General features: G+C 33.0%; 5 protein-coding genes and 1 pseudogene across 7 annotated transcripts; 4 read left to right on the top strand and 2 right to left on the bottom strand.

Moving 5' to 3' along the window:
* Positions 1-1,539: 1,539 nt before the first annotated feature.
* On the top strand, positions 1,540-2,392 carry LOC145595212 (protein PLANT CADMIUM RESISTANCE 2-like). Its single transcript, XM_081651593.1, has 4 exons — positions 1,540-1,678; positions 1,774-1,845; positions 1,956-2,168; positions 2,316-2,392. Exons 1-4 carry the CDS (start codon positions 1,540-1,542, stop codon positions 2,390-2,392), a joined length of 501 nt encoding a protein of 166 aa, XP_081507719.1.
* Positions 2,393-5,427: 3,035 nt separating this feature from the next.
* On the top strand, positions 5,428-6,698 carry LOC145595211 (cell number regulator 9-like). Its single transcript, XM_081651591.1, has 4 exons — positions 5,428-5,617; positions 5,762-5,833; positions 5,982-6,194; positions 6,388-6,698. The coding sequence occupies exons 1-4, from the start codon at positions 5,503-5,505 to the stop codon at positions 6,459-6,461; spliced, it is 474 nt and encodes a 157-aa protein (XP_081507717.1). The 5' UTR covers positions 5,428-5,502; the 3' UTR covers positions 6,462-6,698.
* A 2,879-nt stretch (positions 6,699-9,577) lies between these two features.
* On the top strand, positions 9,578-10,714 carry LOC145595210 (protein PLANT CADMIUM RESISTANCE 2-like; annotated as a pseudogene). The gene is made up of 4 exons (XR_014102924.1): positions 9,578-9,814; positions 9,923-9,997; positions 10,122-10,334; positions 10,473-10,714. The product of XR_014102924.1 is annotated as a protein PLANT CADMIUM RESISTANCE 2-like (transcript).
* Positions 10,715-10,811: 97 nt separating this feature from the next.
* Positions 10,812-15,147, bottom strand: LOC145595209 (ultraviolet-B receptor UVR8-like). The gene is made up of 11 exons (XM_081651590.1): positions 15,025-15,147; positions 14,782-14,926; positions 14,465-14,575; positions 14,305-14,365; positions 13,849-13,964; positions 13,521-13,606; positions 13,150-13,351; positions 12,657-12,710; positions 12,183-12,293; positions 11,461-11,517; positions 10,812-11,153 (listed from the first exon to the last, which is right to left on the bottom strand). The coding sequence occupies exons 1-11, from the start codon at positions 15,051-15,053 to the stop codon at positions 10,947-10,949; spliced, it is 1,179 nt and encodes a 392-aa protein (XP_081507716.1). The 5' UTR covers positions 15,054-15,147; the 3' UTR covers positions 10,812-10,946.
* Positions 15,148-16,842: 1,695 nt separating this feature from the next.
* LOC145595213 (14-3-3-like protein) lies at positions 16,843-20,276 on the bottom strand. 2 transcript variants are annotated; one of them, XM_081651594.1, is made up of 5 exons: positions 20,199-20,276; positions 18,693-19,200; positions 18,470-18,592; positions 17,894-18,010; positions 16,843-17,172 (listed from the first exon to the last, which is right to left on the bottom strand). In XM_081651594.1, exons 2-5 carry the CDS (start codon positions 19,170-19,172, stop codon positions 17,119-17,121), a joined length of 774 nt encoding a protein of 257 aa, XP_081507720.1. In that variant the 5' UTR covers positions 19,173-19,200; positions 20,199-20,276; the 3' UTR covers positions 16,843-17,118. The 2 variants fall into 2 exon arrangements, with proteins under 2 accessions (XP_081507720.1, XP_081507721.1); XM_081651595.1 differs by lacking the exon at positions 20,199-20,276 and adding an exon at positions 20,152-20,173.
* Positions 20,277-21,814: 1,538 nt separating this feature from the next.
* On the top strand, positions 21,815-25,619 carry LOC145595422 (uncharacterized). Its single transcript, XM_081651832.1, has 3 exons — positions 21,815-21,961; positions 22,766-22,913; positions 25,080-25,619. Exons 1-3 carry the CDS (start codon positions 21,907-21,909, stop codon positions 25,156-25,158), a joined length of 282 nt encoding a protein of 93 aa, XP_081507958.1. The 5' UTR covers positions 21,815-21,906; the 3' UTR covers positions 25,159-25,619.
* The last annotated feature ends 1,915 nt before the right edge of the window (positions 25,620-27,534 follow it).

Raw genomic sequence — 27,534 nt, forward strand, 5'->3', positions numbered from 1 at the left:
GTTTTGTCCATTTCAATCATGTCCATGATTTTAGCTGCTTGTGCTGATCACTTTGGTCATCCGAGAAGACGGCAGCGTTGGGGTCGTGGTGGTGGTTTCGGCGGTGGAGATGGAGATGGAGGAGGAGGAGGAGGGTGTGGCGGTGGCGGTGGCGGTGGTGGGGGTGGTGATTAAAAAACAAATGGGATATATAATATTCATGCATCTGTTGTATGAAGAATTATTGAATAGTTCTTTGTTTGTTTTGTTTCTCAACTCAATTATTTTGGCATTGTAAGCTGTAATTTGAAAAGAGATTTCTCATATACTAGTAATAATAAATATATATTTGCATAGACTTGGTGTTGTATCCATCTTTTTAATTTCATTCCATAATCTAGCTAATTTAATAATTTTACCTATTTGTTTGTCTAACAACTATGTCATCACTCATCAATCACATTGTGTAATAATGCAAAATTGCAATGTAATACCTAGAGGTTCAATTACAAAACTAGCCCAATTGACATACATTGGAAAGAGTATCTCCTCAAGCCTCTTACAATGTTAAATCTTACTTCTTTTTTGTTTTGTTTTGGACATAAAGTAGCCCATTATACTAATCAATCAAACTTGCTAGCTACTTCAGCACAAAGAATTTTGTTAGTTGATTATTAATATGATCATCACAATTTAGCGCGAGGTCTAGTTGTTTTGTGAACTACTCTTATAGGGTGTTCAACAAATTATGCGAATAAGACTAGCTTATTAGGATATTCAGGATTTATAAAATAGAGTTAGAGCTAATCATCAATGACCTAGCCCAAACATTTTGAAAAAAGAAAGACTCGAAAAAACAATTTTTCGGGGTTGAACATAAGTTTCTTTTATACTTAAGCTTGACCTGACGCGATTATAAGTAGATCAAACAAATAATCTCTAACTGAGTAGTCATAATATCAGGCTAACTTACGTAGGAGCCGATGGGCTCAAAGAGTACAAGCTAAGTCTTAGCCCTTAAACAAGCACTTTAAACTTTGAAGAAAAAAACTTAAAAGTCAAGCCAAAAGCCTTACCCTTTCTAAATAAAATTAGAAAAAAATAAAAACAAATAATAAAATATAAAAAGGATGGAGACAGTGTATGCATCCATGTTGGTGTCATTCATTATTTTAATTATAGAGTATGTTTTGACAGTCCATTCATGATATGTACGTCTTGACTAAGCTATTAAGCTATATTTACTATGTATAAATATCTTTATTTTGTAGTTTAATTAAAATTATAAATAAGAAAAATACATTTTAAAAATTAAATTAATAAGCCGCACCGTTGATTAAGTACCGTAGAATTAAATTCAGTGACTAAGTACATATTCAATTGTCCTCTTAGACCAGTAAATGTACGACATATTCTTTGAGGTTACAAGCCAATACACTCTAACTATATATATTCTCCTATTCCTAAGTAACTTTGTCATTAAGCAATTAATCCATAAAAATAAGCCAACAATATAATAATTATAATTTGTGGCTAATTGCTTAATTGTATCGATAAATCATGAAGCAACAACAGCCAGCAGTGGGAGTTCCGGTGGCCCAGCCGAACGCTCCTCCATTTCAACACCTGAATCAACCAGGTGCTGCTGTTGGAGACTTCTCTACCGGTCTTTGTGATTGTTTCTCTGATCCTTCTCTTTGTAAGTCGTCCCCCTTTTGGCCTAGGTACGTATGATATTATACGCTAATTTAAATTACACCTTCTTACATTCTACTCGTACGTGTACACGAGCAGGTTGCATGACTTGTTGGTGCCCATGCATAACATTTGGACGGATAGCTGAAATAGTTGACAGAGGCTCCTCATGTAAGTATACCGCAATATTTAATATTATCAATTAAAAAAATTACTACCTCCGTTTCCAATAAATAGTTTACATGCAACATGTTAATTGTATGTTTTGTCGTGAAATGTAGCATGTGGAGTGAGTGGGGCGTTATATTCACTACTTTTGGGCCTCACGGGGCTTCAATCCATATATTCATGTGCATATCGAACAAAAATGAAGGCCCAAATGGGAATGCCAGAGAATAGTTTTGGAGATTGTTGTCTCCATTTTTGGTGTGAGCCTTGTGCATTATGCCAAGAGTACCGTGAGCTTCAACGCCTTGGCTATGATCTTCCCCTTGGTAATTATTATTAATAATCTCTCTTTTATATTTTTATTTTTATTTTTATTTTTTTTTTTTTTGAGGAAAAATCTCTATTTTATTTGATTGTTCAACATTTATCATTATAAATTTTCAACAAATTATAAATTATGTTGTTTATTATAGGTTGGCATGGTAATATGGAAAGACAAAATCAAGGAATTGTGATGCCTCCATCGGTGCCAGGTGGCATGAGGCGATAAGTCGGACGATATATTTCATGAGTAACCTTGGGAGATAACTTGAAAAGGAAAATATATATATATATATATATATATATATATATATATATATATATATATATATATATATATATATATATATATATATATATTGTAAAATAACATAAAATGAATCTATGTTGTTCTGTTTTTATTTCTATCTTCTGGCCAGTCTAATTTGAGAGAGAAAAATATCATCTTGTGATTTATTCAAGTTTTCATTATAAAGTATGAGTACAGTTTGCTTACTCAACTTGCTTATGTAAGAAATAGTCTTTTTTTCATTTCTGAGAATATACGACTATATCACTATATGAGCTTGTATAGTTCGTCTATCTCCCAAGCTGTTATAAATATTTGCATTGTTGATTTTCTTATATTTTGATGAATAAATTAGCTAGTGTCGCCTTTTTTTTCGAGGACGGTAAGGACTAAGCCCTGTTCAACAAAAAAAAAATCATAATAATATAATCAATAAATTTTATTCCATAAATATATTTAAAACTTACAAATTAAAATGAGTCAAGTACGTAAATGAAATGACAATCCCATTATCCTAAGTCCTAAGATGATTTTGTTCGGTTGTTCTTCACAGTTCACACAATGTCCAAGGTTTTAAACAATTTAAAGCCTATCAATTCAAGACAAACCTAATCACCCATTCAGAATGGAGCATCCATTATAACAATTAAGAGGGAATTGAAACCTAATCATCCAAAATAAAGTCCCAAATCCAAATTTTGGGTGAACTTGATAAAAAAAACGCACGCGCACACAAAAAAAAAAAAGGACAAAACCATGGTAATACAAAACTAAATACTATAACCATCCAAAAGTCAACAAAAATGAAGTACATGCCATCACACAGAGATGTACGTACATAAGTACATTAGTTATCCAATTAGTTGCATTATTATCACCTTATAACATACAAGTAGTCCGTAGTAAATTAATGTTGGAAATTAATCAAGAAAAAGACAAGCAAACTTTTCAAATAAGAAAGCAAAAATAGTATAATAAAAGTACGAAGTATATTCTAAACGCACCATTTGAGACTGAAAGTCCGATGATGATGATGATTTTGGCGTCTATAATATAGTAGAGAACGTGCCTATATTTGTTTGTAACGACTAATGTGGAGTCCAATGATTTACGCTAATACTAGAGCGAGCAGCCACTTCCCAATTTGCCATGTGTTTAAACCCTAATAATACTATTATTACTAGCTTTAATAACTTCTTAATGGCGGAAACTATGCACAATTAGCCATCCACTCAGGAATGTTTTTAGGTTGACTTTAGTGTATGTCTATCGAAATTTGGGTGTCTTCCCATCATTTTTGGGTCAATTATTATTTATTAAATCAAAAGAAATTGATTCCTATCATATACGAAGTTCTCCTTATTACGAGTACCTATTTGCTATCATAATATAGTGCCTATTTCATTATACACAATTTTTAAGACTAATGATTAATCATTAATATCTTTTACTCCGTATTATATACGCCTTAATAATAAAAACAGTAAAACTGCACATTGAGATGTATCCAATGATATCTCACATGGTCACATGATTATTATGGATCGTATTTTGTAATTTCACTGTTTATTTTTGGTTTACACACTTACCTTTCATGGTTAATTAATTACCATGAAATACGTGCATTTAAGTTTAAGAGAGGAGAAAATAAAGAAAATGTGAAAGTGACAGTGTAAAAAATATACAAAAGTAAAATGTGATAGATCCTTATATTTTTTTATATAAATGTAAGTTAGAAGTGAAAAATTTTAAAAAGAAATGAAACATTCAAAAAAGAAAATTAATGAGTAAATAAAAATAAACAAAAGGAGTATGTACATAATTATTGATGAGAACTTGTGTCAAATTTAATGCTTTATAGTTTGATAATAAACACATGATTACATGAATATGCACTATATTATGGGACGATAAGAGTACTTGATGTATGATACGGAGTACATATTATATATTCAACTCATTGATCCATAAATTAAAGTATGTAAATATTTTTCGATGTGAATACTTTTTTTTTTTTTTTTTTTTTTTTTTTTTTTTTTTTTTTTTTTGAGGAAAATTCAATATGAATACTTGAAAACACTGCACGTACAGTCGTACAATAATATCTATGTCAATACCATTTTGCTCCAATCCATACTATACTTAATACTATCCCTGAATTTTCGACATAAACACTTTGGAATATTACATTGTAATATATGGAATACTAATTTAATAATTTACTTGATGACCCAATGTATAAATTTTCATAAATATTTATACTGTACCTATAATTTTTGAAATTCCATGCATACATGCATACAACCTACAATTTTATAAATTTATACAAGTAATTTTATATAATAAATAATTCAAGCTATCAATCATAAAATTAGGTACTCCATAGTAATAATTTCATAATTTACAAAAAAATGAATAATTCAAGCTATCAATCATAAAATTTAGGTACTCCATTTCCATAGTAATACTCCTTGAAATTAAATTACAGCTGCTACATCTTAAAAAGGGATGTATAATAGATTCAATCCTACGGTACATATAAACTATAAAGTATAAACTAAGCTTGTGTACAAAATGTCAAGATGGCCTACAACTTGCCAACAAAATAATTTTATTTTTAATGTATTTTTGACAGGAACGCAATAAAAATCATAAAAAAAGATAATAACACGAGATTATTATTATTTAATTAATTTGTTGACCAACTATGAATGACGACTAATAATATGACCACTATCTTCCATTATCGCATTCCAGCGTGTTATTCAACTTGTTAACATTGAATTGACCAATAATGATAATACAAAAAATTTAGATTAATACTACGTAGTATATTAGTATCTTCCTTGAAATTTCCAGCTTAATTTGCTCTAATATCAGCCTGCCAAGACTACTATAAATATATGGACTTACTCTAAGTTTTATATATCCATTGATCATATACTTGTATACATTTTTACAAAGAAGAACACATACATAACGTTACTTTTATTTTTTCGAGTACCATTATTATTATTTGTTCGTTTATTTCTTATTAGATAATTAAAAACATGAAGCAAGATCAGCATGCAATGGGTATTCCAATTTCAGCTCCACCAAATCAATCAGTTGTTGCTGGAGAGTTCTCTAGTGGTCTTTGTGATTGTTTCTCTGATTGTTCTCTTTGTAAGTCCGTCTCATTTCTATCATATATTTGTCAGTTATCTTTAATTATCACCATATATTAAATTACTATACCACATGAACAGTTCGTGCATCCTTGTAATGTTTGTTACTTAAAATTTAAACTATATACATATACACGCGCAGGTTGTTTGACATGTTGGTGCCCATGCATCACCTTTGGACGTATAGCAGAGATTGTTGACAAAGGCTCATCATGTAAGTATACAAGTCCTACCTATATATATACATTATCGAGCAATCGATTGATTGACTCAAATTCATCAATTATAATGTAGTAACAAGAATTATACAAGTATATATTTGGTTTAATTTTGATTTTGTGTAACTTAATTGATTAATGCAGCATGTGGTGTAAGTGGAGCATTGTACTCACTACTTTTGGCCTTCACTGGTTGTCAATGGATATATTCATGCACATATCGTTCAAAATTGAAGGCTCAACTTGGAATGCCAGAGAATAGTTGTGGAGATTGTTGTACTCACTTTTGGTGTGAAGCTTGTGCCTTGTGCCAAGAGTACCGTGAGCTTCAACATCGTGGCTACGATCTTGCCCTCGGTAATAATCATTCATCTAACTAATTTCTCTTTACTTATTTATTGAATTAGGAATCCCCCTCGAGACAAAGAATTCTGCCAGTAAATAATGTTCATTTTTTTTATAGAGTTGACTCGTGTCTATATTTAGATAAAGGGTCAATTTATTGACAATTAAACATTGAACTTATGATGGTTTATTTACTTAATTATAGGTTGGCAAGGTAATGTGGAGAGGCAAAACCAGGGGATGGTACCTCCATCAATGGCAGGTGGCATGACACGATAAGCTGATGAGCATTTATTGAATTAATTCAAAATCAAAGAATCAAATATTGTGTTGTATATTTGTATTGTACTCGTAGACATGAATAAATTTGTGAGTAATTTTTAAATTCGTTTGTATCAAAAGTCTAATTTTAGCTCATTCCTTTGTTTGATTTGTTTACCTTTTTTTTTTTTTTAATCATTTGTGTGAGGGTTTCACTCTTTTTCTATATATAGAGAATAATTGAGGTTGTGAGCATGTGTACGATTCTTATTTCCGGGTTGATGAATAATGAAATAAATCTATTGTTTATTACTATTTTGTACATACAAATTTTTGTTCTTCTATTATACTCTATTTGTAATTTGTTCCTTTTATCATATACTTGTAATTTATCATGTAATTGAGGTTGCAGGATTTTTGTAATCCTACACAACAAGCTAACTTAATTGGTTATATATATGAATCTTGTATTTGTTTACTGATTCTACGTAGCCAATCTACCATACTAGCATCACCTTTTTATACTATTCCACATCAATTTTACAATTTTTCTTAGATTAGATTAGGTAAACAACTAATTTTTGTCGGACTAGATTATATCTATCATTTAAAAGAAAGATTATTTTGAGGAGTGGAATATCAAAAATAATCCAAGTTTCTAAATTATTTTGATGCAATACAATGCAAGAAAATATTCACCAAAGAATACATGATAATTAAGTAACAATACTAATATATAGTATGTATACTTTGACCGTTAATATGTTTAGTTGTCTATTAATATTAATGTAGATTGGCACATTGTAATCGATCCAACAACTTGTTAAATAATATTTATACATTTGTGAAAAAGTATACTTGGTACGTTGTAAGTTGGTAACTAATCCAACAACTTACATTTGCAAAAATATTCAAGTCAAAACCTCTACATAAATAATGTAAAAAAGTTAAAGTGTTACATTTAAAAAAAAAAAATTCATGTTAAAATGTACTGTAGTAAAAAACAAATTATTGGCAATACAAATTCTTTTGAAAACTGTGCTTTAAGTTCCTCCCAAAATAGGATAGTTTTTCAAATGGCTACAATAAAATTGTGGGCATTGTAACTAGTGAATCACAAGCCTCTAATTAATAAAACTCATCATATCCATCCATTTAGTTGACTTTAAAACACACCTTACCAACTACCAAAAAGAAAAGAAAAGAAAAAAATCAAAGGATATGGAATTTATTATTTATCTTACTTGATGTTTTCAATTTTTTTTTTATCTTTATTGTCAATTGATTGGTTTCTTGAAAACTAGAGACAAATTTCTTTTTATCATCTTCTTCTTTTTTCCTCCCTTTTTCTGGTTTTTTTTAATGGAGGATGAACTATTTTTTGATAAAAATGATGAAAAAAATTGTGGACCTTGTAATGTATAATGCGGTAGATAGGTTTATTGTTAATAAACTATAATCAACTTTTTAATTTTATTGTAGATGGACCATCATCTGAGCTTATAAACTGCAAGATCGAATATGCATCAATGGCAAAGTTCAGAATTTTTGTTTTATTAACTGTTTATTTTTTTTTTTTTTTAATCATAATCAAGAAAACGTTTTTTTTTTTCATTCCTTATTTAAAATTAAAGTCAATTGGATGAATGGACAAGATTGGACATTTAAAAATATAGGGCCAAGATTAAAACTAATTACAATAGCATTGAATAGTCCACATAAGCTCTTCTTTTTACCATCAATTATCGAATTTCTGATCGCATTGATCTTGAAACTTCGTACCACTTTCTTCGTTTTTACTAGTTCTACACATCAAAAGTCCATCGTTTATACATAATTACTACCTCTGGTCCAATTTACTTGCAACAAAGGAATATTTATGTCTCACAAATAATAACCCTTTGTTGCGAGTAAATTGGACCGGAGGTAGTATAAGTTTCTATATGAAATAAAACAAAATAATAATCATATTATATAAATAAATTATACAAGTACTACCTCCGTCCCCTATTGATGATCACTTTTGCTAAAAAATCACGGGAATTAAGGAGAAATAAAGAAAGTACATTGAAAAAGTATATTTACATTGGGTATGCAAAAAAAGTAGAGAGATAAAGTAATTAAAGTACATGGGAAAGTTAAATTTGCACAAATATTTTTGCAAATGTTAGAGAATTTTGGTAAAAAAATAATATTAATGGTACTTGAAAAAAGCAAATGTGACTAACATTTTGAGTCGCCAAAAATGACAAAAGTGACCATCAATAGGGGACGGAGGGAGTATAATTCAATTCACATATCTACTAGCTAGGATAGGACCATGTGCATATGAAGTATGGACCATCTCCACTTTAAATGGGCTTGGCGGCTTTAGCAAGACCAAACCTCTTTCGTGTTGACTTTGTTAAATTTGGCACAATCACTGTATCCTGCCTTTTCTTCCATTATAATCTTAATACTTCTTACAAGATAAGTAAGATTGACTTAGAATACAGACATACAGTACAGTATTAATTATTGACCAATTCATTTTTTTTTCCTTTTTTTTTTTTTTTTTTTGAAAGAAAGAATTATTGACCAATTCCTCGTCACAAAATAATACTCACAATTACATAATTTACGAGTATTTTAAGATGATTAAATAGTTTTAGGAATATGTTTATATAAGTATATAACTTAAAAATATACTTGTACTCCGTAGTACTTAAAACTTGATAAAAATTCTGCCTAGATCATTAGATTTAATATATGACTTCCGCTAATTTAATATACACACAAAACGAAACAAAATTTAAAAAGGCTTCATATATATCATTATATCCTATGCACTTCTTGACCTTAAAAACCTTACCTTAATCTTAAGCTTCTATTACAAAAACAAAGTTTTCTTGTTTTTTTATCAATGAATAATTAGTTGACCAATAATGACTAAGAAAAATCATACCAATTTCCTATCGAAATTCTAACGTGTAAATCAAGCTGATAATAATAATGACTACACATAGTAAGGGGACCCTCTTAATACACTTGCTAAAACCTTCTTCCTTGAATTTTCTATCCTAATTAAGCAGCCACCACTCACTTTTGATTTACCACTTAGTCACTTACTATATATATACTCATAATTCTAATCTTTTTTGTTCATTCATCCTCCAATACAACAACTTACTCTATTCTTAAGATTTGTTTCTTTGAACACATATACATTTTTAAGTACTGAATCATGAAGCAACAACAACAGCCTGCAATGGGAATTCCAGTGGCCGAGCCGAATGCTCCTCCATTTGTTCCCCTGAATCAACCAAGTAATGGTGGTGCTGTTGGAAAGTTCTCTACTGGCCTTTGTGATTGTTGCTCTGATATTCCTCTTTGTAAGTCCATCTTTTTTATATTAAAAAATACCAAACTTCAAATCTTATTGAATTTAATTGTCCTACATGATATATAATAATTGGTAAATTTATTTCCAAATAATGCAGGTTGTTTGACATGTTGGTGCCCCTGCATCACCTTTGGACGTATTGCAGAGATTGTTGATAAAGGCTGATCATCATGTAAGTAACAGTACAAAATGTTACTCCTTTTGCGACTTATTTTTACTTTAACGGTAATTGTCTCACACAAAAAAAAGTCGATGTGGGATTTAATGATCGAATTTGTATAAATTGTGGGATGCAGCATGTGGAGTAAGTGGAGCGTTATATTCATTAATCATGGTAGTTGCGGGATGTCAATGGATATATTCATGTTCATATCGATCAAAGATGAAGACTCAATATGGGATACCAGAGAGCAATTGTGCAGATTGTTGTACCCATTTTTGGTGTGAGTCTTGTGCATTATGCCAAGAGTACCGCGAGCTTGAACATCGTGGCTATGATGTTTCCCTTGGTACGTTTTCAATCCTCCATTACAAGTACTCCTTACGTCCACAAATAATTTTGACGACTAATCATGCCATTTGAAATTTATAGTTACTAGAACTAGAATTTGTAGAATTTATGTTGTTTGCTTGTTATGTGTCTATAGGATGGCATGGTAACATGGAGAGGCAAAACCAAGGGATGGTGGTTCCTCCACCAATGCCGGGTGGCATGACCCGATAAGCTCAACACCCATGGAAGATTTCAAGATCATACATACATGTTCATATGTGAAAACACTCCATTTGAATACTGTATTTATATGTTATTTTTTTACTTTGTATATCATTTTTGTGATCCTAAAATGGATGTCCTATATTTTGAGAATTTAAGTGTATTACGCCTTCATATCAATGTGTAAATTTTGTGTCATATCATAGCAAAAATTTCTAAATAAAAACAATATGTTTCATTGTATTTCATTCGTGTTTAAATACAGAACTGATTCATCTCCTTCAACCAAACATAAACAGAGGTCAGGGCAGCGGGAACAAAACCACTGTTTATCATTTTCGGAGTAACAGATTATTACAATTGACAATAAACGGTCCGTGATAAGAACATTAGTTTCATATATAGCTTACAATTCATCATCATCAGCTTGCCATTTAACAATAGCCAAAGTATGTCGACCACCACAAGCTATAAGGTTAGCCCGCCAACGGGCTTCAGCTTTCTCCTCCTCACCAACATTTTTTGGAGGTGGGAGGTTTATTGGTACTTCCATTGGATGACCGGTTGTGACCTTCCGTCCATATCCTAAACGGCCATGGTCACCTCGCCCGAACTGCAAACAGAAAAAGAAGAAACAGCTGACAACGAAAACTGGGAAATGAAAGACTGGACTCTGATACTGAAAATTGGCATAAAATCCATAATCACTCAAAATGATCTTATGCAATGATCTGAATACTGGGGTTGTATAATTCTGATGTATTTAAGACGAACAGCCAAATAAATGAAACTGGGATCCACATATTGTGTGATGCATTAATTTTGAGTAAACATACAGCACTGTTGAACTTTTCAATCATATTGATCAAACACCTCAGAGTGTAGTAGTCACTCAAAGAAGAAGAGTGAAGGGTGCTTACCGTAAATATTCGTCCATCTCGTGTCATTGTAACTGAATGAGTTCCTCCACAAGATACCTGATGATCAAAATTCAACGTCAATCTCAATCGGGTAGAAAATAATTGATTCGATGAGGTCATGATAAAAAATTCTTATTTATTCATATAAAATCAGCACCAGCATCCCATGAAAAATAAATCCCTTAAAAAGTTTATAGAGCTTTAAGTCTTTAGCTACTTTCTCAACACACTACTGTTCTACTGAGTATCTATTTTGTACTACACGTACAAGCGCCAAGACATCATCATAGTCTACAAAATCTTTAACCATTTAACTCTTTAGATTAGGATATCCACAAGCTCACATGAGGTATGAGCTCAAAAACCAAGCTCATAAGCATAATATAATCCATAAAGTATCAGATATCTTGAGCTTTAATGTTTTACAATTAGCGGTTCAATGCCAAAGACATAATGGAGCATGCACACTAAAAAAAGCTGAAAATCTGGAGAAACACCAGCAGTTAATGGATATTGTTATGGAAGCTATTGGGAAGACCAAAAAAAAAAAGGCGAGCAAAGGCTTAAGGTAGTATGAAAAAAAAGTATTAAAACCATTTACGAGGAAGATAAGGGTCTATTGCATTCTAAGCAATCAAGTTTTCCTAAAGAAAGTGATTCTTGCTGAATTATCCTAAGAAAATGTCATAAGGGAGATTGCTTTGAAGCTTGAAAGATCATACCTGAACTATATCTTCATTGGCTAAAAGCTGCACCTTCTGCGGCAACATTTTACTGCTCTTGTCATCTCCAAATCCAAGCCGTCCATGCTCTCCTCTACCCCAACCGTACACCTTGAAGTAGCATTCAATGAGGAATGTGCTTAGCAACCAAAAAGAATATAATAAAGAAAAATTTATGTCAAGTAAAGTAATGTAAAAAAAGTGTGAGAAGCATCAAGTTTTCCTGTGTTTTTTTAAGCCTGCACTACATGGCATATAAAATACGGAGTATAAAGTATCACTATCTAGGAATGCATGCACCTTGATAAAGTATCATGATTTATGTGCTAGGAGCATGGTAGTTACAAGACTTGAGGAATAAGCAGCAGTAAGAGTCACAAAATATCATGGCAGAGAGAACATGACAATATGAATCATAGAGTTGATTAAACATTTGCCAAAATGATTAAGTTTCTTGTAGATGAAAGTGCATACCTCTCCTGCACTCGTCAGAGCAGTAGAATGCCAACCACCAGCAGCAATATCAACCTAGTCCCTCACAGACAACAAAAGTTAGACTCAATGTATAAGTTCTTTCTTAAGCAAAAGCAGGAAGCCAGCAAAGCATCTAAGCATCATATATGACACAACGATTAATCCAAATGGACCAAATCTGACCAAAGAATTTATCACTCATTTGTCATTGCTGTCTACCTCAACCTTTGAAGTACTCTCTCCAACCTTTATCATAGCAGCAATACAATAAAAGTTTTAAGAGAAATAGTAAAGATGTGAATGTCATTAATAAGAACCACCATTTGGCGAAGAAGATGGTAAGGTACAATCCAAGAAATATTACGTCTCCAACTACCAGGAATACTACTCAATTGCAGTTATGCCAATGGCTAGGGAGAGAGGACAGAATTCATAGAAACACCAAAAAAAATATGATAAAGCAGTATGGACTATAAAAAACCATGAAGCCTACCAGTGTAAGACCAGAAAGCCCCTGTACACGAATAGGCTGTGATCTAGGTTGAGTATCTCCAGTTCCAAGCTGCCCATACTCATTATTACCCCATGCCCATAAGGTTCCATCTTCTTCAAGAGCCAAATTATGAAATGCTCCCACTGCAATCAATCGCACCTTTTCAGGTCCTTGTACTCGAACTGGAACAAAAATTTGCTTTCTGATGGAAATGGAAGACAAGACACCAGGATAAGAATATGAAAGAAAAGAGAACACAACACTTAAGCATGAACAATTTGTCTAGCATAACAAAGGGAGACTGGCATCTTCTGTCCTACAAAACAACAAAAGATTTATATATGCAGCAGAAGGAATTGAGAGGAACCTACATATCTCCAGGTGGCCATGGCTGACCCCAAGTCCATACATGTCCTTCACGTGTAAGGACCACTGAATGCGTCCCTCCAGCAGCCACCTAAGAAAATTGAACAGTAACTAAAATTACTAGGTCCAGCATATTAAAGACCATACATATTAGCAACTGGGCACAAGCTAAACGTGTAACACAAGATCTATACACGTATACAGCTCAGAAACAGAATTCTAAGTATCCAACAACCATCCTAGTCAAAAACAGCATCAAGAACATGATCATGAATATCTAACACAACCAAAAAAGCAAGAAATTAAGTGCCTGGCAAATTTCTACTATCCAACCTGGCGAACTTTAAGCTTAGGTGCACAACGTTGAGGAATCACAATATCTCTTCGCAGAAGCCTGCCAGTTTCATCCTTCTCAGGATCTTCACCACATTGCCCATACTCATTACCACCTACATCAAACAAATACATTTAAGCTCGGACATTTAGATGATTTTGCTTTGCAATAGCAAAACAATTTCGATTACAGATTTTAAAAATTCCCATCCGAACCTCTGGATTGCCTTATTCCATTTCAACAATGGTGTTTGTAATGATATCAAAGAACAGCTAAATGGTACACATACATGAGCTAATTCACAGCTCACTCAACAAGATTTGCTGTATAACAATTAAAGATTAAACAAATTTCTTACTTTACAGTCCCATTGGATAGATTAGCTTAATCCTCAACTATAAAAACCTTATGTATGAAACCAAATCAAAAACAAGAACTACAGAAAAAATATATACCCCAAGCATAAGCACGGCCTTGATCATCAACAGCCAGGCAATGCCACCCGCCAATGGCCGCCTGAAATCGAACACAATCCATCCACATTACTTCCACTAACACAAACAGAATATACCAAGACAACCCACAAAAAATTTCAAGCAAATTTATAAACTTCACCTGTACAATTTTCACATTGGCAAGAGCTTTAACCTGAGTAGGCACATTCTCAGCCTTAGTCTCAGGTGGTTGCCCTAAAGTCCCTCTTTGATTCCATCCCCATGTAAACAACTATTAAAAAAAAAACATCAACAAAATCCAATTAATTCAGCTGATTAAATTACTCCCAAATTTTAAATTTGTTGCATATAATAAAATCTTCAGCAAAACCCATTAAAATTAAGATCAACTTCAAACAAGAAATAAAAAGTTTAGCACAACCCAGATAAAAAAATCAAATCTTTAATCTAAAAAATTCTAATTAATAAAAAATTAACCTTTCCATCTTCACAAAGAGCAAGAGAGTTGCGACTACCAGCAACAACAGAGGAAACAGTGTAATTTTGAAGAGCTTTAACTTGACAAACCCATTCTTTATCTTCATTGTTGCCTATACCTAACTGTCCATCTTCGCCTGAACCCCTGCCACCATTAACAAGCAACTTCATTAGCATTTAATTAAAACCCAGAAAACAAAGTAGTTGAAATACACACAATAATAAGGGAAAAAGAAAAGAGACCAAGCGATGACGGCGGTGTCTGAAGGCATAGAGTTGAGGGGAGAGAAATAAGAGAACGGCGAGAGTCACGGGGTTTTTATGCGAGGAAGCTATGAAAAGAGTAGTGAGGTTGTTTGATTGAAGCTTAAACCTCCTCTGTGCTTGCCCTGCTTAGTATTTAGATTATGCACACGGGTGAAACATGCTTGCTAAGATGCTAACAGCCTAACATGTTTGTGCTTGTGCACTATAAGCGCCCGTTCACGTATACTGAACTGAGCTGAATTGAACTAAATTAAATTGATTTGAGCTAAATTGAATTGAGCTGAAATGAATATTTTATGAGAAAGGGAATTAGAAACTGAACTGATTGGAGCTGAATTGAACTGAACTGAAATTAAGCTGAAGTGAACAGGCCCTAAGTCTCTAACTGATACATTACTAGCTTTTGTTATTCATAGTTACGAGCCTACGATAAAACATTGCCATGTGAAATTTAGAAGGAAAAATGTACAGAGTTAAATAATAACTTTTGGATAGTATTTATTCATATAAATTGCTAATGTGAATTTTAACTTTATGTTCTTTTCTTTATGTCAAAAGAAAATTATATAATTTTTTTTTACATAATTGGTAGGTACTTATGGGGCACAAAATCACTTTTGTTACTACTTTCCTTTATGAACTACAAATTGATTTTTAAATGGAGTTTAACAAGATGCTGAAACAAGTTTCAAATCTTCATCCACAAGACCACAACTAACTAATTTAGCCAAAATCAACTTCAAAATTACAATATATTGTGTGCATGGGCAAAGCTACACTTGATTGAGGAGAGGGGGGCGCTCTAATAAAAAAAAAAAGGACCATAGGGGCCACTTTAATCAACGCAATTAGAGTGAAGCAACACAGGTTAAAGGTTATATGAAACCAATGATTATAAACTAAACGGCTTCAATATTTGCTTAATTATAAATGCTGTAAAATATAATCTTAGGAACCAAAATTTAAGGCACGTCTTAGATGAACAAACTTTGAGACTTGAAGTCATTAAAATTTTTTCACAAAAGTATTATCAAAAGTTGGTTAATGGTGTCTTTTTATACCAAATCATTTGTATCAACAAGTGTACAATTTTTTTTTTTTTTTTACAATCTAACAAGTCATTGGTTCTAATTAAGTTAGCTTTAATTTGATTCAAAATACAAAACTTCCCATCAAAACAAGCATAATTTCAATGTACTCATATGATTATTAGGTCATTAATTTTCTATACTCAATTTGTCTTATGTAGTGATATTGAATTATGCTGTATCAAGGCCTAACAAATGATTATTAGGATTATTGTTAATAATAATGACATTGAAGTCCAATTTCTATCAGCAATTGATGGCTCAATTAAGAACCTAAATTATGTAGTGGACAATTGGACATACCACATATCCTATCAATGGCTCAAACATAGTCGATGCCAGATGCCAGATGCCCAAATCCATCTACACCTAAAAAGAAATTGGTAGTGGACATCAAGTCATCAACCACCTTATACTAAATGTTATCACAACATAAAGCTAAAGCTAAACCCAACCCCATTGAAAAGAACCCGAAGAAAAGGCCAAAAAGGCACATCCGAAAAGAAAACTTAATTCTCTCGAGGATCTTGATCTTTACATAAGCCTTGATTGTATCATGCACAACGTACAATCGATTGTACATTTAAAAGTTGGTTCTTATGTTTGTTTTGGTTGCGGTACAGGATGATTAAATTCAGCTAGAAACAAAAGCAATTAATTTATTAGAAAGCATATAATTATTAAACATTGACAAACAATCAGAGAGTACACCAAACCTTGAGGATGACAATAATCAAATACTCCCTCGCCAAGCAAAGGTTAAATATGCAACTACACACATTGAACATAAAATAAACATGGCACAATGCTGTGTTTTTAAGTGTCTAAGATGAAAAAGAGAACACTAAATTCGAGTACTTATAAAACCCAGAACTAAAAACCATGTGATACTAATATATATTAACCTAGCTACTACAATCCAAATAACAACTACTATACTGGAGTCTCATGCCAAAAATACATAGCACAATTCTCCAACTTATCACTGTTCGCCTGATTTTCCAGTGGTTTCCTTAATCTCGTCACCACCCTCCTCCTGAATAAATAAATATTGGGGATGGTCAGTTAAACAGAGGTGTAGGTATCACAATTAAAGCTTAAGATTATAATAAGAGTATGTAATAAAAACAGCAATAAACTTCAAAGACAAGCCAAAACAAGAGGTGAAAAAGGTTGCCTGCAAGCAAGTATAAAGGCTTCTCAAGCAAACATGATACATGTTCTAAAATGATACAGAGGGTATTCATAAACATTACATACTAATGACAACTAGAATGGTGGAAGGGTGCCCTAGAATATAATAAGACGATCATTTCCCATAAGAAAAGTCCTACAGGCCATCCCATATTTGTCTAGTTAGCATTCCATTAATACTGACTAATTTAAACCAAGAAGATAGTATATAAAGAAATGTATGCTGCCAGATGTGAAAATTCCTAAAGTCATTCAAAATGCTTAAGATAAGGTTTTAAAATACTCAAAAGCCTCAAACAATGACCCAGGTTGTTTTCCTGTGTAACCACAAAGTCATAAACCATTTGGCAGCTTGTAGCACGTGTATGATCCTTGATAGCTTCAGAAAATAGCGGACTACTCCCAGCGATAAAGAAAACCATAAAAGAGCGATAAAGAAAACCATAAAAAGAGCCCAAAAGGAGAATCCAGCAGGCACATTGGGCAAGAATAAATCAGATATAAGTGAACCTAACAGTAGGCTACAAAAGGCAAGAATAAACTCGTTAGGAACAGATAGATACCGCATTGTCTGAAGTCCACAGGGTCAAATTGTCTCGCAGCAACTGCATGATCAATGTGCTGTCCTTGTATGAATCCTCACCCAATGTGTCCAACTCAGAGATAGCCTCGTCAAAAGCCTATATAGTACACAATATTTTAAAGACAGAATATAGGACACTTCACACCATAGCATAGCCAACCTCCTCATAAAAGGCAAAATAAGGGCCAGTCCAAGCTTAAATGGTAAAATACTTCTGATATTTAGTAATCTTTTTAGCATAGATCATTATGTTAGGGCTTGATACAGCATAACTCAATATCTTTACACAGTTACAATGCACTCAACAAGTTAAAAGGTTCAGACTATTTAACAAATAATTCTTCAAAATGTCAACAAACCAATTATTTGTTCCCTCTAACACAAAATAACTTGAATTCATTCATAACCAAACAGTCATATAAAGCAAAGCTTTAACAGCATATACAGTAATTGTATTACAGCATGTGAAAAACTATGTAAATGGAAAATAAATTCATCAACAGGAACAGTGACCAAACTTATACTAATAAAACAAAACTAGTGTACAATGTAATACCTGTTTGGCAAGATTGCAGGCGCGGTCAGGAGAATTCAAAATCTCATAATAAAATACAGAGAAGTTAAGAGCGAGTCCAAGCCTAATTGGATGAGTAGGAGGCAATTCAGCAAGAGCAATATCCTGGATGTATATTTAAAAAAAGAAGATGAAATAAGTCATCAAAGCTCCTCCACAAGAACATATGAAAAGTGGCAAAAAGGAAATATATTGAAGAACCAACCTGAGCGGCCTTGTAAGCCAACAGGGTGTTCTCAGCAGCCTCCTTCCGCTCAGCTCCCGTCTTGAACTCAGCAAGGTACCTGTGATAGTCACCCTTCATCTTCTGGTAGAATACCTTAGACTCAGCAGAGGAAGCCGAAGGGATGAGGTGTGACTCAAGAAGGTTCAAAATCCCATCACAGATCTTGCTAAGCTCAGTCTCAATCTTACCCCTGTACTCCTTGATGGTTGTAACATGATCTTCGTTTCCTCTACTTTCCTCCTTTTGCTCAATCGAAGAAATGATCCTCCAAGAAGCCCTCCTTGCACCAATCACATTCTTGTAAGCCACGGACAAGAGGTTCCTCTCTTCCACAGTAAGCTCCTCGGCATCTGTCATCTTTGCAACTTTTTCCATGAACTCCACCATTTCCTCATACCGCTCAGCCTGCTCGGCCAACTTAGCCATGTAAACACTGTCTTCCCTTGATTCAGTCGCCATTTCCACAACTCACAGAAAAAATAAAAATCTGGAAGCACCAAAGCACAACACATGAGACATACTGCTCTTGTAAGCTAATAGGAATAGCCAAAACAAATAAAAACCCTACAAACTAGAGACAAGTGCACCAGAATCATTCCATTACTCAAATGCAAATCTCAAAACACATTGCAGCAAATTTCATACCAAAACTAATCACTAACAAAACAATCAATCAAATCATCCAAAATATCATACAACATTATATTTTCCTTCTCTCACAAGCTAAAGAACTACAAATCGAACCACAAAAGCATTGCCTATACCGATTGATGTGTGATTTTGTCATAAATTCCTAAACTAATTATAATTCCTTTGTTTGACATTAGTCTTCCTTTATCAAAAGAACATAAAATATTACAATACCAACCCAAGTTTGATTAAAATAATTCTCTAAAATAAGGTAAATGATTTATTAACCCAAAAATTGGTGGCAAAGTATACATGTCACCCAGCTAATTAAAAAAAGATCAACTACTCGTACTTTATGCCAAAGCTTTTTAATAAATAAATTATGAAAAAAAAAATCAAAAAGCAAGCAAATATCCCAAAAAAAAAAAAAAAAACCCACAATTTATTCAATTGCCAGAATTTTCAGCGATCACCCATGATAAACCAACAATGGGGCAATTAATCAAATAATAGTTTCTGATTAAACATGATACACAAAATTAATCAACATAACATACAATTATTAGATTAATCATCATGCGCAATTAATAATCGACAATAATCTACAGCAATAACGTAAAAATTTACCAAAGTACAACACCAAAAAGAAAATCAAATAAATAAAAATTACAAAAGTCAAATATTCACACACATTTACAAAACCGGAATCTCAGATAAAGCGAAGATCTGAGACAAATTGAAAATCGCAATTACTTAAGAACATTTAAAAATTAGTTGATTCGATTAGAAGGAAGAATGAAGCACAAACCCTAAAAATGAAAGGGAAAAAACGGAGGAGAGAGAAAAGGGACGTACCAGAGAAAGAGAGGGAGAAGAAGAGGGAGAGTGGAAGGTGAGAAGAATAGGGAAAGGGAGATTAAATATGGGGAGAATATCATTTCAATTATAATTTCTTAATAATATCAATTATGATATAAAATAGGGGGTCCAATGGAAACTTGACACCTGGTTGGGAAATAGGGAATCCTATTTTTTTTTTTCTTTTTTTATTACAACTTTTTTTTTATTTGATTGCTAAATTTTTATTTTTTGTAAAGTATTAAATGTTTGTTAGGTGATGTTATTTTCAATTTATTTATTTTTAAAAAATTATTTTTATTAATTTTTTATTCACAAATTTTTATATGAATGGCTGGTCATACCGTGTGACCAGCAATTATATAGTTACTTTATTAGTAGGAATTGCCTATAAGAGTTTAAATGACCTCAAAACCTTTACGGGACATTTTTTCGGCATGCAAATCGAAAAAATAAAAATTTAAGTCACTGCCTCCAACAATAATGGTGGCCGAAAAACTCACTAAAGGTAGCCATTAGTTTGTGGTGTTCTGGCTACTACGCAAAGTACATGGTGTTGGGTGCATCCAAGTCATAGTTTAGACTATTAAGGCCAATTTTGCCTAATAAAATAATAATAAAAAAAAATTATATATCTTACCTATTAACTTGCGTAGTTGCATGATGCATGACAAAATTTAGGTAAGTGCATGCTAATATGCTATCATAATTAATTTTATAAAGCCATGGGAACACTAGTCAGGTCGGTTCATCCTTTATTTTTGAAGTCAAATCATCATTTAGTTTTATTCACTAATAATCACTTATATATCGTCAAAAATATTTGGTTACTCTTCAAAATGATATGTTAGTTAATCGTTTCCTTATTTTTCTATTCACTATGGAATTAGTTTTTTCAAATGGTTTAAGTTATATAGAGGTTTATATGATTATATGTTTCTTTCAACAAAAATACTTCGTATAACATTATATGTCGAATATTGGTATCATTCATATAATAGTTTCCCTTTGTATACAAAAAATCATAACAAATTAACAATAATGATATAATACCATGTGTATTTATTACTTCGTAATGGTCAAGTGATGGCACTGAAGATCACGTACAAGCAAAATGGGCAGAAGTTTATAGGACAAAGCTTTAATATATTCTTTATCGTACTTTAGGCCTTTGCTACTTGTTTTCGCAAAGATATCATTAATCAATTAGGAAAGTTCACTACAAGCTATACGACCACGCTAAAGATCCAAAGAGAATCATCGTCAAGACATCAAGCCTGATATCATCTCCAAACTGAAAACAACTCACTTCATGAGGCAGTAAAACAACTTTATTACATTTACAAAAACAAAAAAAAAAAAAAAAAAAAAAAAACCGAGAAATAGCTAGACTCCATTGATAATCGATGATCATTCGGCTAAGTAAAAGTCATAAAGTGAACCAAACTGATAGCCAAACCGAAGTTTTAATGCAAGTGAACCAGCCGATAGCCAAACGGGCAAGGCCCAACGGGGGCAACACTGAGAAAAATTGCACGTATTGTTGAAAACTCCGTATGACAGAAATAAACACAGAAAGCAAAACGCTGTGGTTCAACCATTTCTGAGTTTCTGACTTTCACTAATCAAATTCAAGCCAAGGCAAAAACATAATTGATTCGATCAAAGTGTTGCAATTTTCTTGCTGGAAATTTTGATCTGTCAAATGGGTATTCTCCAAGAAGCCAGAGAAAATCATGTCAAGAAGAAGGTTGAAGAAGGTGAGAGAATTGTATTACCCTTGAATTGCATTTTCTTAAACCCTAATTATCCCCTATTTTTTCTGTCCGCCCCCTTGATTTTTAGATAATGGGTGAAAATTGCAGTGTTTTAATTGAAAATTACATTTATTATAGTTATCTGGGTATTAAGGAATTTCATATTTATTGTTTGATTTGCTTAATTTTTGCATGTTTTTCTAATTTTCTTATTGTAATCAATCAGTGTTTATGATCCGCATTGGGGGTTTATTGTTTGTTTAGGTTTAATTGATTAGAAGGTAGAGTTTAAAGAGTTGGTAGATGAAGTGGGAGATAAAATGGTGTGATTTTAGGTTTGGTAAGAAGATTGTATGATTTAAAGTTTTAAGAAATGAAATTAAAAGAATTTTCAGATTAGTATTATGAGGAATGCAGCTTGTAGTTTAGAAAAATGCAGTGAAAAAGCCTGAATTAGATGTTTACCATGTGGGGTATTGTCCTATAATTTGGTCATCACAATTGCAACTGAGCAAGTAGTAGACATAGCCTCTGTAATCTGCACAGACTCGTGGAGAAATGAGATCAACGGTTGCGTATGCTATGTGTCTCTCATTAACTCTGGCCTAGATGCTCCTTGCATTAGTGACCTTGTGATATTTTTTTTTTTAAATGTTGATGCGTGCTTTCCTCGCACATTTGTAGTATTTGTTCCGAGGATTGTATCTCTATGTCTGATAAACTATGTAGAATTCATGAATTTATGTAATCGTCTTTATTGTCAATTCTTTTTTGACTTTGCTAATTGTATGTTAACCTAACTTCCAGCTTTACGCAGCAAAATGAAGGCTAAGGCACTAAAAGAATGCGATAGTTATACTTCAAGGTATGCTGAATGTGCTTATGGAAGGACGCTATCTGTTGTTTGGAAGTGTAGGCAACAAGCAAAGGAATTGAATAATTGCCTTCATCAATAGTAAGTGCACTTAGATTACGATGCTTGTCTATCAATTATCAAATAATGGTTGTAAAGTCAAAGTTGAAGTCGGTAGTCTTTAATGTAACAAATTTTGGAGGCGTATATATAGTTTAAATATTTACATCCAACATGCCATGTAATTGAGTGTGTTAGAGGTTGACAACCCTGTACGCCAAGCATGACTCTAGCATTTTTGTAAACAAACCTTTGAGTGAACTAATTGCAAGGTTATCAAGTTATGTCTTCTGGAAGGCATATTCATCACAGCTTACCTTTCTCAAGTATTCATTATCTTCATTTCCTTTATGCAGATGATGCTCTTATTTCCTATTGCATACTTTACGATAGAATTTGAGATGGACTCATTTTATTTTTGAAGCAATGTTTGGCTTTAGTTGCGAGGTTCTTAATTTGTAGATTTTGGCTGATTTATTGGCTGAGGAGTAGACTCTCTTTCATCTTCCTATCTTGGCTTCTAGTTGGGGCTGTGCTCCATTAAGTAAATCTGTTTGGTTGATTAACGTTGTTGAATGCATATTATGCTGTGTGTCGTTTTACTTTTTTGTCCATGTTTGGTATTCTGGCAAGTATGTGTTAAAGGCTTAAAGCCAAAGGATGATTGAGTGATACTTCATTGGCTATCATTGATTGAAATAAACAACTTTCATTGGGTTAGGTGGGAAGATGTGTGTCACCCCAAGCATTTTGGTGGTCTTGGTCTTAGGCCTTTCAGTACCATTTATATTGCTCTTGCGGCTAAGTGGCCTTGAAAGTTTGCAAAGGGAAATGGGCTTAATGTATGAATGTCAGTAAAATTTAATATAATGTAGAGAGGCTATGGTGGAAGATGAGGCCAGGGTGGTGGAGCAAGACGGTCTTTTTTCTTGCAAGAGTAGGCATTTGGAAATCCATATTAGAAGGTTTTGTCTTTTCATGTCTTCAACTGTTTGAGGTAATGAGTGGTTTAATGTTTAATTGTGTCATGAAATTGTACTGAGAGTGGTCTGAGACTCATCCTTAAATGCTCATTTATTAAACCAGTTCAAAATGAGCTTCTTAAGGAAGAAGGAAGTTTCTTTTTTCAAGATTTGTTAATGCTTGGGAAGATTATAGTCTTAAGATCTTGAGGGTGATGACTTGATGTGCTAGTGGCGTGATAAAGTGTGTCTTTTTTTTAAAAAAAAAATTAAATTTTATGTTAGAGTTTATGTTAAGAAATATTTCTTGTAGGATTTCCTAGCTTATAATATTGGAAGGCAAAGCTCCTCCCAAAGCATTTCTTAGCATGAAAAACCACAAAAGCTTAAATAGGATATTCTCAAGGATTATTGTTGTTGCAAGTCATTGTAGTTTATGTCATAAAGAAGAGTTTTGTAATCATCTTTTCTCTTCTGTCCTCTGAAATTTCCTCATAATCTCATTGGCACTTTGTGATGATTGGAGTGCAATGTTATTCCACCAAAAATGTTCTTGTGGCTTTTGAAATGTAGGATTAAGTTTGAAATGTGGGGGTGCTTACATAGGCAATCAGTTATGAGTAGCACTTGACGCTATACTTTTTCATTACTTATTCCTAAATTGAATCCCACTTATAAGATTAAGGCTTTAATTGATTGAGTCCTGAATTGAAGGAAATAAGTACTATTAGGGATCAAGCATTACTAGTTCTAGTGCCAGAAGGTACATTGTATAACATTTTATGGAGTATTATTTTGTTTGCAGCAGGTACCTGTAGTTCACTGTGTACATAAGCTTCTGCATTTTTTTTTTCTCTCTCTCTGCAATGCTATATGCTTTCAGAAAATAAGCTAAATAAAAATAAATAAAACAATGGTGAAGTTCAAGGTTATGATGGACTTGTGATGTAATAAACAGATTGTATGTAATAAGAATTGAAAGATTGAAATCATGCAAAAAAAAAAAAAAAAAAAAAAAAAATTAAGCTGTTGTTGAAGGTTCAGCCCTTTGCTTGTGCTGAATAATCTCTCATGCTGTTGTCGTGTTGTATTGTTGTGGTATTGGGAACCTAATTTGTTTTAATGATTTCAAGAAGTAATTCTGGTGTCCTTCGGGTGTGTTAGTAAATAAGATCAGCAAACTATCTTTGTGATATATTATCTTAATGACAGTTAAATATCTAACTTATTGTTACCGAATTTGCAGTACTAATGACTCTGTTCTGGAAGAAATGAAGAAAGAGTACATGATACAGGAGGAGGCCAAGAGCTCTGCTAGAGTCTGAGCTTATATCATGAGGTGTTGAATTTTGAACTGAGGAGCCAGGGAAGAGCTAAAGTGCAGTGTGTCATGAAACCGTGTGTTTGGAATATTAATGGTATGACAGCTACTTACATCCTTTTCAAAGTCCATTCCATAGTTATACATCAAAACTGAGTAAGAATGTGGGCAAGTGCAAACCCTGCTAGTAGGGATCTACTGTAATGAAACACTATTGGTTTTTAGGAATTTTGACAATAATGCACTGTAATTCAAATCCATTGGCTTTGAATCGAGCTTGGACTTTGGAATAGATTGATAATTGGCCAAATGTCTTTCTGTTTAGTTTTCCTCATCCTATTTGCAAGCATCTTTCATTGATTCTTTATATAAAAACGGATAATGGTGTTTGTAGCACCTGCGCACTGAATAATCTTGCTTATGTTACCTAGGCTTGAAACGCCCCCAACATGTTTGTTTGTGTTATTACAAAGACTTGTATACAACAGGTGCAATTGTATCCTACAAGTAGAGGCAACTTTGTCAAGGATGAAAAATACACCCGTTGTATAGACATACTGCATGTTTTTGGTATAAGCATTTGTTTGTGTAAAACTTCCGTTGACATGTTCTGACATGGTCTCTAGATCTTGTGGTGATGAATTTATGTTATGAAGGCTTTATTATGATGAATAAAATCCAGACGCAGAACTATGGATACAGGATGGTTATCTTTGATGCAACACTGCAGTTATAAACGGCATTTTAGACTTTTCATGTTTTATTGTTCTGAATCTACTGCTGCTAGGTACACACTAGGGCAGAAGGGCACTACACATATCCAAGTTTATTAAATTTCTCGTACCCTTTTGTTCACCAAACTGATATATCTCTGAGAGTGGGGATGTATTGCTCAAATTATATTTTAGAAGTTGACGTGTTGTTTTCTTTTATATTTCCAACAATCGTGGTTTTGTCCAATTAGAATATTATTTGATCCAATTTCTATTGTATTTGCTGGTTTTGATTTTTTATTGTTGATGGTGTATGACTATTCTATCAATGAATTAATTTTACTTTAAAAAAAGTTAAGAATGATGTTACAAAGCTGCACAAAGAAATTTGAAAAAGTTAAGAATGATGTTGCAAAGCTGCACGAAGAAATTTAGCTTCATAGCTGCCTGTTAACTGTCAAGTATATAATCATAATTTTGTTTGTAGTCCATTTCGTAATTGCCTATGGAGGTTAGAACACAGTAAGGTATATAAGCATATAACCTTAACTTCTATCGAAGGGCGATTGAAAGTAGGACACCTTATGGACATATGTATGGATATTCAGCGTGTCTGGTTGTACACTGCAATGAATAAGGTTTCCTAGTGTGTAATTTGAATCACAGTCTATTTCTACGGTAAGAGTTGATATGGTTAGGGCACACCACAAACAGATCTTAGAAAATCATCACTGGGTAATTTTTGTGATCCTCTAAGCACGTATCATCCTACTTGCAAAAACTAATTCTAGTAAGTCCATGGCTACAAAGCATGTTCCTTTTCGTCAATTTAACCTCATAATCTTATCTGTCAAAATTCTACTCGATTCAAAAACATGATCAGATTCCACCCGAAAATTTAGGGTCTTGAAAACAATTTTGTACATCCCAAAAAGCAACTGTATTGTGATTTGATTTTCGGACTTGACCAACTGATTTGACAGGCGAGTGAAGTATGTCCAATTAAAAAGTCGACGCGACCCTGGCATTAACTCAACAATGGTTGGACTGGAGGCTCTTGTAGCTCCCACAAAAACCAAAAACCTAAAGAAAAGGGCCACTGAGTTATTGAAAAGACTCGTGTTTAATCTGCTAGCATATGGATAACAGGAACATTATACTAAAGCAATCTAACTGAAGAACTAATATGCTTACATGCTGACCACCAGTCGTATAACAAATATGCTCTGCAGAAACTTCTTCAGAAAATATGCTACAGGGTCAAGATATAGGTAGAGTAAAAAGCTATTGTAAGAGATAAAATGTCTTTGTCTTGCTCTCGAATACATAGTCAAAAGGAGAACAATATGCGGGAGCATAAAGCTACAGAGATTTGCATATCCGCAGGAGCAATGAAAGATTTGTTTTTTGTGAGGAAGAAAAGGATAGAAAGAATCCAATCATATATCAGACGATATGGGTATGCCAGAGGAGAAGGTATCGCTGTTAGCTCAACCTCAACAGGTCAAATCGCAATCTTATAATCCTCATGGGCGGAAATCCATTTTTTGTACTTGGAAATTCATAGTCTGCATATCATCTTTAGAGGAATAAATCTATTTGGGACCGCTGAATATTGTACATGCTTGAAGTAGTAATAAAAGACTATAAGCGGACTTGCCTTGTCG

The sequence above is a fragment of the Chenopodium album genome, chromosome 19, assembly GCF_948465745.1.
Source record: "Chenopodium album chromosome 19, dcCheAlbu1.1, whole genome shotgun sequence".
Lineage (NCBI taxonomy): Eukaryota > Viridiplantae > Streptophyta > Magnoliopsida > Caryophyllales > Amaranthaceae > Chenopodium > Chenopodium album.

Coding starts and splice junctions, on each gene's coding strand:
- LOC145595209 (XM_081651590.1), bottom strand. CDS start 15,053: ATGCCTTCAGACACCGCCGTCATCGCTTG. Junction 14,366..14,464: donor CCAATGTGAAAATTGTACAG/GTGAAGTTTATA, acceptor GTTCGATTTCAG/GCGGCCATTGGCGGGTGGCA. Junction 11,518..12,182: donor CCAATGAAGATATAGTTCAG/GTATGATCTTTC, acceptor TTTGATCATCAG/GTATCTTGTGGAGGAACTCA.
- LOC145595211 (XM_081651591.1), top strand. CDS start 5,503: ATGAAGCAAGATCAGCATGCAATGGGTATTCCAATTTCAGCTCCACCA. Junction 5,834..5,981: donor TGTTGACAAAGGCTCATCAT/GTAAGTATACAA, acceptor TGATTAATGCAG/CATGTGGTGTAAGTGGAGCA. Junction 6,195..6,387: donor TGGCTACGATCTTGCCCTCG/GTAATAATCATT, acceptor ACTTAATTATAG/GTTGGCAAGGTAATGTGGAG.
- LOC145595422 (XM_081651832.1), top strand. CDS start 21,907: ATGGGTATTCTCCAAGAAGCCAGAGAAAATCATGTCAAGAAGAAGGTT. Junction 21,962..22,765: donor CAAGAAGAAGGTTGAAGAAG/GTGAGAGAATTG, acceptor CCTAACTTCCAG/CTTTACGCAGCAAAATGAAG. Junction 22,914..25,079: donor AATAATTGCCTTCATCAATA/GTAAGTGCACTT, acceptor CCGAATTTGCAG/TACTAATGACTCTGTTCTGG.
- LOC145595212 (XM_081651593.1), top strand. CDS start 1,540: ATGAAGCAACAACAGCCAGCAGTGGGAGTTCCGGTGGCCCAGCCGAAC. Junction 1,679..1,773: donor TTTCTCTGATCCTTCTCTTT/GTAAGTCGTCCC, acceptor GTACACGAGCAG/GTTGCATGACTTGTTGGTGC. Junction 1,846..1,955: donor AGTTGACAGAGGCTCCTCAT/GTAAGTATACCG, acceptor CGTGAAATGTAG/CATGTGGAGTGAGTGGGGCG.
- LOC145595213 (XM_081651594.1), bottom strand. CDS start 19,172: ATGGCGACTGAATCAAGGGAAGACAGTGTTTACATGGCTAAGTTGGCC. Junction 18,011..18,469: donor CCTGCAATCTTGCCAAACAG/GTATTACATTGT, acceptor TGTACTATATAG/GCTTTTGACGAGGCTATCTC. Junction 17,173..17,893: donor TGTGGACTTCAGACAATGCG/GTATCTATCTGT, acceptor TTATTTATTCAG/GAGGAGGGTGGTGACGAGAT.